Source organism: Setaria italica, chromosome III (genome assembly GCF_000263155.2).
Source record: "Setaria italica strain Yugu1 chromosome III, Setaria_italica_v2.0, whole genome shotgun sequence".
NCBI lineage: Eukaryota > Viridiplantae > Streptophyta > Magnoliopsida > Poales > Poaceae > Setaria > Setaria italica.
Window position 1 is genome coordinate 8,224,274 of NC_028452.1, and position 9,165 is coordinate 8,233,438.

General features: G+C 45.5%; 1 protein-coding gene across 1 annotated transcript; it reads left to right on the forward strand.

Annotated features, from left to right (window-relative positions):
- Window positions 1-151: 151 nt before the first annotated feature.
- LOC101760372 (eukaryotic translation initiation factor 5B) lies at window positions 152-6,324 on the forward strand. Its single transcript, XM_004960951.4, has 11 exons — window positions 152-2,816; window positions 2,911-3,018; window positions 3,109-3,209; window positions 3,315-3,405; window positions 3,533-3,643; window positions 3,729-3,794; window positions 4,498-4,557; window positions 4,624-5,181; window positions 5,528-5,647; window positions 5,733-5,852; window positions 5,940-6,324. The coding sequence occupies exons 1-11, from the start codon at window positions 366-368 to the stop codon at window positions 6,003-6,005; spliced, it is 3,852 nt and encodes a 1,283-aa protein (XP_004961008.1). The 5' UTR covers window positions 152-365; the 3' UTR covers window positions 6,006-6,324.
- Window positions 6,325-9,165: the final 2,841 nt, after the last annotated feature.

Here is a 9,165-nt window from a genome sequence, read left to right on the forward strand (position 1 = left end):
TATACGTACTTGTATTTTTTTTAAGAGGAGGATGAGCACATCATACAGGGGAGGGAGAGAAAAGGCTAATAAAATAAAATGACAAATAAAGAGTACTAGAGTGCACGACTCCAACCCTTTTACGTTGGGTTTTTTGTTCCTTTTTGGCAACGCAAAACCAAATCGATCCATCGCAATTCTCAATCCCCCACCCAATTCCAACTCGCATCGCATCGCATCGCATCGCCTCGCCCAAGTAAGTAGGGTTTTCCTTCCGTTCCCTTCCGTTCCCTTCCCTTCCACCTCCCCTCCGTCGAGCCGATCTCCGTCGGTCCGCCGCATTCTCTCCCGCCCCCTCCTCCACCGCCAACCCAAACCCTAGGCCCATGGGGCGCAAGAAGAACGTCGCCATCGACGACGACGAGTACTCCTTCCCGCAGGACGCCGCCGCCGCCGACCCCGCGCCGCCGCCGCCCGCCGCGGAGAAGGAGAAGCCCAAGAAGGGTGGCAAGAAGGGCAAGAAGGGGGGCAAGGCCGCCGCGCCCGACGACGACGACTACGAGCCCCCTCCGCCGCCCCCGCCCGCCGCGGACGAGGAGGACGACGACGAGCCCATCAACCTCGTCTTCACCGGCAAGAAGAAGAAGAAGAAGGGCGGCACCGCCCCCGCCGCCTCCTTCAGCGCCTTCAACGCCCTCGAGGAGGCGGACGAGGACCAGGACGAGGAGGAGCCCGCCCCGGCTGCCGCGGCCGGGCCGGAGGCCACCGCTGATGCCGACGATGACGACGACCTCGATTTCGACTTCAGCAAGGCCAAGAAGAAGAAAAAGAAGGACAAGGTAGGTCGCTCTGCGCCTGGCAAAGACGAAGACGACGAGGCTGCTCCGCCGCCCCCACCCGTGGCTGAGGAGGAAGATGAGGATCCCTTGGTCGCTGGTGCGGCAGCTGCAAAGAAGTCGCAGAAAAAGAAGAAAAAGAAGGGCACGTTTGTCACGGACGATGAGGACGTCGTCAAGGCCCTGGCTGATGTTGAGGATTCTCAGCCTGCGGATGAGCCTGAGCCGGAGGAGGTGAAAACTCAGGATTCTGTGCCTGCCCCTGACGCGGATGATGCCACTGGAAAGAAATCAAAGAAGAAGAAAAAGAAGGGAGGGTTTATGGTGGATGGTGAGGATGCAGACCAGATCCTTGGGAAGATGGAGGACCACCCACCTCCTGTTGAGGAGCCTGAGCCCAAGGACATGAAGGATGAGGCCCCTGTCGCTGCTGCTACCCCTGTCGATGATGCTGAAGGGAAGAAATCAAAGAAGAAAAAGAAGAAGAGCGGAAGGACAGCACAGGAAGAAGAAGACTTGGACAAGCTTTTCGCTGAGCTTGGTGTGGCCCCGTCTGCGGAGGACAAGCCAGTGCAGGCACCGGATTCTACCTCAGTGGCCAAGGAGGATGTAGGAGCTGCTGGGGATGGTAATGTGGATGACAAGGCTGGGGAAGGAGAGGTGGAATCTGCTGCTGCCAAGAAGAAGAAGAAGAAGAAGGAAAAGGAGAAGGAGAAAAAGGCAGCAGCAAAGGGAGCGGAGGCTAAGAAAGAGGAGGAGAAAGAGCAAGAGGCGCCTAAAGGGAAGGTTGACATGAAGAAGCTCCCTAAGCATGTTCGGGAGATGCAGGAGGCCCTGGCTAGGAGGAAGGAAGCTGAGGAGAGACAGAAGAGAGAGGAGGAAGAGCGTCTGAGGAAGGAGGAGGAAGAGCGGCTGCGGCGCGAGGAGGAGGAGAGGAAAGCAGAGGAAGCAAAGAGGAGGAAGAAGGAGAGGGAAAAGGAGAAGTTGCTCAAGAAGAAGCAGGAGGGTAAGCTCTTGACTGGCAAGCAGAAGGAGGAAGCGAAGAGGTTAGAAGCCATGAGGAGACAGTTCCTTGAGCAGAGTGAACTCCAAAAAGCTGAGGGCACTGCTCCTGAGACAAAGAAGAGGCCAATATACGATTCTAAGAAAAAGAAAGCTCAACCAAAGACCGCGGAGACTGCAAAGATAGTTGAAGAACAACAGGAAGAGGTTAATGAAGCTAACAATGATGAAGAAGAATATGTGCTCGTGGATCAGGAATCCCAATCTCAGGTAGAGGAATCTGAGGAGAGAACCGAACCTGATCAGGAGGCTGAAGAGCCAAAACCAGAACAAGAAGAAGAAGAAGAGGAAGATGAGGAGTGGGATGCAAAGAGCTGGGATGATATTGATGTGAACTTGCCTAAGACAAGTGCTTTTGAGGAGGAAGAGGCGAAGCCTGTTCAGAAGCAGGAAAATTCTAAAGCACAACCTGTGACAACTTCTGTCAAAAAGGTTATTCCTCCTGTTGCAAACTCTAAAAAGAGTGAAGCTGATGATGGGGGTGCCAGTAATGGAAATATTAAGCGGAACAAAAAGAAAGGACCTGTCAAAGAGGATAGCTCTAAGAATGGTAATGACCTCAGATCACCAATTTGCTGCATCCTTGGTCATGTCGATACTGGTAAGACAAAGCTGCTAGATTGTATTAGACGCACCAATGTGCAAGAAGGCGAAGCTGGGGGTATTACCCAACAGATCGGGGCGACATACTTCCCTACTGAAAACATTAGGGAGAGGACCAGGGAGCTAAAAGCTGATGCTACACTTAAGGTTCCAGGCCTTCTTGTTATTGATACCCCTGGGCATGAGTCCTTCAGTAATCTGCGTTCTAGAGGTTCAAGTCTGTGTGATATTGCCATTTTGGTTGTCGACATCATGCATGGGCTTGAACCTCAGACAATTGAATCCCTGAATCTTTTGAAGAGTCGAGATGCAGTGTTTATTGTTGCTTTGAATAAGGTATATGTTCTGGAGTTCTGTCCAGAAACTTTTGGCTTTGCTTATTGTTCTCTTATTAATTCATTACTTTAATTTGTTTATTTTCACTGTATAGGTTGATCGTCTTTATGGTTGGAAGAGATGTCAAAATGCTCCTATTGTAAAGGCTTTAAAGCAACAAAATGAAGATGTTAAGAGGGAATTCAATATGCGAGTTACAGATGTGAGTGAACATCACATTCTTGTTTCCTTTTTTTAAAGAATTTTTTTATGCATTGCCATAATTAAAACATGTGCTTGCCTTGCCCATCAGATTGTGACGCAATTCAAGATGCAAGGAGTTAATACTGCTTTGTACTACAAGAACAAGGAGATGGAAGATACCTTTAACATAGTGCCTACAAGTGCTGTAAGGTTTGATAATTAACTGCTGCTTCATTGATTTTTTTAAGATTTGTTACAGCGGCTGTCATATCACTGGCATCTTTAGCTTGACATGTTACGCACTGATCTTATCAGTGGTGAAGGCATTCCTGATTTGCTCCTACTGTTGGTTCAATGGGCACAAAAGACGATGGAAGAAAAGCTTACGTTTGTTGATGAAGTCCAGGTAATGTACTTTAATCTCTATGCCGTTACATAAAAAAAACATTCTTACCAATTATCTAGGTAATGTGCTTTGATCTCTATGCCATTACAGAAAATGCATTCTTATCAATTACCTTCTTGCTTTTCAGTGTACTGTACTGGAAGTCAAGGTCGTGGAAGGTCATGGTACTACAGTTGATGTTGTTTTGGTCAATGGTATACTGCACGAAGGAGATCAAATAGTTGTTTGTGGCATGCAGGTAGAAGTCATTTCTTCACATTTCAATGCTAAACTAGGAGCTGAATTTGTAAGATGCCTCATGTTCTTGTTGTGCCTTTATATAGGGACCCATTGTGACAACTGTCAGAGCTTTGTTAACACCACACCCTATGAGGGAGCTTCGAGTTAAGGTGAGTGTCTGACAATGTTGCAGCTTTGTATATTTGGATATTCACACCCAGCAATATATTTTTGGATTTTTGAGGATGGATTATTCACTCATGGTGAATATTGCAATTTCTTATATACGATTACAATTTCTTACAATTTGGTTGATAGATGTAGGTTTGACCATTCAGATGTCACTGCTCTTTTCTATGTAAAACTACCATCGTTACCGTAATACAGTTGTAGTCCTTGCTGATATCGAACCCAAGAAAAACAAAACTGCAGGTACAGCTAATCTGTGAACAGCCAATTATCATCACTCTGTAAAATAGGATAGGTTTGATGTATGGTCACTATGGCCTACTAAAATGATCTACTGAAGTCATCTCATCTAGTTGTTGTTCTAAATAAGCAAGATGGTTGCTATAAATGGAGTTCCTCTACCAAGAGAACTTAAGACTACCTTTCTGTGGGGCGGTGGTGGAATTTCATCAGCACGAAATTACCTTAGTATATTAAGAATACCTACAACATTAGTGTATTAGTCTCATTTCACATTGCTATGCTTAGTCGTACCAAGAAGCTTGGACAATTGCCACCTGCCATTCAATTCTTCTTAGATGGTTATGGTTTATGCCACTTGAATGCTATTCATCTCTTTCACCAGCATCAAGTTTTTTCTGGACTTCAAGTTGAAGTAATACACCCAAAACCTCCTATTTACAGGGCACCTACATACATCATAAGGAGATCAGAGCTGCACAAGGAGTTAAAATCTCTGCTCAGGTGGGTGCAGTTTCAATTTGTCATTCCATAGTTGGATGGCAGTGTATTAACTATTGCTTTCTTCAGGGTCTCGAACATGCAATTGCAGGGACAGCTCTCTACGTGTTAGGACCTGATGATGATCTAGACAAACTGAAGGACGCTGTTATGGAAGAGATGACACGGGTTAGGAACCGGATTGATAAGAGTGGCGAGGGTGTCTATGTACAGGCATCTACCCTTGGGTCTTTGGAAGCTCTCACTGAGTTCTTGAAGAGCCCTGCCGTCAATATTCCCTTCTGTGATTTCAGTATAGGGCCAGTCCACAAGAAGGATGTTATGAAGGCTAGTGTTATGCTTGAGAGAAAGAAAGAATATGCAACTATCTTGGCCTTTGATGTCAAAGTGATGCCTGATGCCCGCGATCTTGCAGAAGAGTCTGGTGTGAAGATCTTTGTGGCAGATATAATATACCACCTCTTTGACCAATTTACAGCATACATTAAGAATCTCAAGGAAGAAAAGAAGAAGGAAAGTGCTGAAGAAGCTGTGTTCCCTTGTGTTCTTAAGATTATGCCAAACTGTGTCTTCAACAAGAAGGATCCAATCGTTTTGGGTGTCGATGTCCTTGAAGGAATAGCTAAGGTATTTTGGTATCGCCAGCATGTTACTCGCTCTCTTTTCCATGTTGCTTCAGTCAGTAGTTGGACCTAACTAGCAAGACACAAACAGATTTTATAGGTTCGCATTGAACTAGCAAGACCACGGACAAATCCAATAGGCTCACATCTAGGAACTATCATATAAATATCCAGAGGATTGAATGTTTTGTTAACTGGTTGGGGAAAAGATCAGCCACCTAGACCTCATGAATGGACCCGCCAAATCTGCCTAGTGCTTAGTCCCCGTTCGGGTTTTCCGTACCAAGTTATGACTTCTGACCATATTTTCGATACAAATGTCTGATTTCTTGTTTTCTTTTGTCATCTAGGTGGGAACTCCTCTCTGCATACCCACTAAAGAATTTATTGATATTGGGAAGATTGCCTCAATTGAAATTAATCACAAGCAAGTTGATATGGCCACAAAAGGGCAAAAGGTGGCTATAAAGGTTTGTACAGTCATCTGCAGTGCTATCCATTAAGCTTGTTATCCTGGGTTCTGTTTACTATAATGTTGACTGGGTTTGTGAACAGATTATTGCGAACAATTCTGATGAGCAGCAGAGGAGTTTCGGCAGGCACTTCGATATGGAAGATGAGCTTGTCAGCCGGATCTCAAGGCGATCTATTGATATTTTGAAACAAAATTACAGGGCAAGTCCAATCTTTCTCCCTTGTTTTTCATGCGCACAGTGTAAATTAGTACTAGTTATTGATTTTAATTTTTAATTATTAATGCAGGAGGATCTGTCTTTCGAAGACTGGAAACTTGTTGTAAAGTTGAAAACAATATTGAAGATACAATGAGCTCACAAGGGTTCCTGTTTACTGTTTAGTCGGCAACTGAGCCCCCTGAAGCGTGGAATGCGCCCCATTCTCCACTGGGTAGTCTGAATATCTGTCGTGTAATGGGAGTTGCCAAAGACACTAGAGTTCACCAGGGAGGGTTTCCAAATTTTGATACGGTTTGAATTTTGTAGTTTGCTTGGAATGCGCCTCATTTTACAGCTACATTCTGCAATAACATCAGATTTTGAGCCGTTTACTTGTTTGTGTTTTTCATCGCTTGAACTGTACCTCACTGGTGGATTGCGTAATACATGCCTGGAAGGTCGTTTTTTCTTTTGTTGGAGAAGCCTTGATTTGCTTTTTTTTTTTCTTATTTCTTGTGTTCGTCTTTGTTGTAACGATAAATAGGCTGTAAAGCGGTTATTGTCATGGGCAACAAATTCAAGGACATAACACGGGCCAGATGCGACGTATTATGGGCCGACATTTCGGCCTTAACAACATATTGAATGTTCCATCCAGATTTGATTTCAGTTGAATGGGAAATCTGGTTACGGGGACATTTCTTTCCTTAAATCCCTACAGTCCAATGTTCCATCCTACTTCCGTAAAAAAACGAACTAAATGTTCTGCATATATACCTGCTTTGATTTCAATTTTTGCTTTTGCTCGGAGAAATCTGTAATATTATATTCAGTCTTTCCCTCAAAAAAATATTTATATTCAGTCTCGAAACTTTCTCACCAAAATGCATTGTTCGTAGCTAAAACAGCAAAATGGGTTTTGACACACGGCGAAGAGACAGGCTGAACTATCAGCTCCCAATTTCAGTGTGTATCACAGTCAATACTGTAGACTCGACAGCAATCAAAAGCTTGCCTTCAATTTTCATTTTCTTTAGAAACAGGCTCAGCTCAGCTTTTATTTTATAACATTGGCACAGGGAAATACAAAGGTGGTTATTGGAGGAAGAAGAGCTTGCAGACTGCTGTGGAGCATTAGCATGCGCCGTGGAGTTTGCAGGCCTCCAAACAATGTAATCATCAAAACACTAGCTTATCTCCTTAATTTCTTCCAGAATGATGCTGATGCCTGGTCAACTTGTTCTTTCCAGCGCCTCACACCCTCACCACTGTTCAGCTTCAGCTAACTCCTCTGCAGCTTGAGATCCCGTGCAATTTTCAAACCATTTCTGCAAGCGAGCGCCTCCACCTTTGGCACGTCAGGAATTATCAAGTCAGCATGAGTTAAGCCTGCGAGAGGCCTCTACTGCAGTCATAAATGATGACACTCGCTGCCCCTGTGGATGAGCTTGGCAGGAAAAAAATGATCCATGTGGTGGTTCTCGCTGCACTTTTGCTTCTTTATTCTTATTTTTGCTCAGCTTAGATGCCATTGCTCAGTGAGTCTGCAGTTGCGCTTCCTGAGACAGACATTTGCCAGCAAGCTCTGGCTTCCACACGGCCATGCATCTTTATTATTTCCGGCAGTCCAGATTGCTCATATTCTGCACTGAAACAAAGCTATCATCTCCACCAAACAATAATTATCATCCAAGATATCTTTCAAGCTAGTTCTTGGGTGTAGATGCAAAATTTTGTACCGGATTGTGTACAGCTCCTTCAAAAACAAGTGGGCGTAAGTGCGCCTAATCAGAGCATGGTAAATGGATTGGATCCCCCTATTTCACAGGGCCCAGGATCTGCATATGCCACTTCCGTAAACCGTGCCTAATTGGCTGGAAATCATGCAGCTGTCTCTAGTAAAGACACGCCATTGGTGGTATAGATCTATGGGGAGCTTCCGTCCGTCCCGCATTGGTTGATGGTCAGTCAAGAAAGAGGATAACTCAATCCTAGGCTGTTTTTGGTCTTTCTCTGCAGCCAGAGTCAATAGGCTGATCGAATAGAGTAACAACCATGCTTCTCAAAAGCCCAAGCTGCAGGGTTATGGAAAATATTAAAATCTATTTAGGAAATATCTGAGTAAGCAAAAATTTAACGGAAAGAACATTTTGATCCCTTGACTTCAGACCAACTTTATACACATGCAGATAGCATTGCCTTTTCATACAACTGATTTATGGCATCATAGCAAGCTATTGTGCTTTCTACCAAACAATTATATTTATTCAAGGGATTTGTAAAAGAGTGGTGGCCTGGAGTGTCTTGCCTCTTCAGCCAGGTGGTGGCTTCAGTTAGAGTGCAGTATCTTATGCAACAATGACGCGGCACACAAATCTATGAGCCATAATTTCTTAGATATAAGATGGACCAAATGAGGTGTTCGGCCTTCCGTAAGATGGATATTACATTGCCGAACGCGTGTTCGGTTGCGTTTCCGTCCTGCGTGCCCCGCTGAATCATTTCCAGCCTCCCACGAGCTATAGCACATGATTATGGTTCTTGGTCGAATACGTGTTCGGTGGCCATTTTCACATGTCCAACCCAGCCCTCTTGTTTCTGTCCCGAGTGCCCCTCCGAGCCATTTCCAGCCTTCCATGAACTATAGCACACGGTTACATGGCCGAACTCGTGTTCGGTAGCCATTTTCATGTCTTCAACCCAGCCCCCTCGTTTCCATCCCGGGTACCCCACGGGCCGTTTCGACCTCACATGAGCTATAACACGTGGTTATATGGCCCTCTGGATGCCCCTTCGGGTCATTTTTGATCTCCCGTGAGTGATAGCACACGGTTACATGACCGAACACGTGTTCGGTGGCTATTTTCATGTGTTCGGCTTATCCCACCCGCTTCCATCCAGTCTTCCATGAGCTATAGCACACGATTACATGGACGATTGCGTTTTCGGTGGCCATTTTCACGTGTTCAGCCCAACCCCTCTCGTTTCTATCGTGGGTGCCCTTTGGAGTCATTCCAGCCTCCTATGAGCTAAAGCACATGGTTACTTGACTAAACACATGTCCGGTGGCTATTTTCACGTGTTTAGCCCAACCCCGTCGTTTCCATGCCGGGTGCTCCTCCAGGCTGTTTCCAGCCGCCCGTGAGCATAGCACCCGATTACATGACCAAATGCGTGTGCAACGGCTATTTTCACGTGTTCAGCCATCCCCCTCATTTATGTCCCGGGTGCTCCTCCGAACCGTTTCCAACCTCCAGTGAGCTACAGAACACAATAACATGGCCAAATGTGTGTTCGGTGGTCATTTTCACATG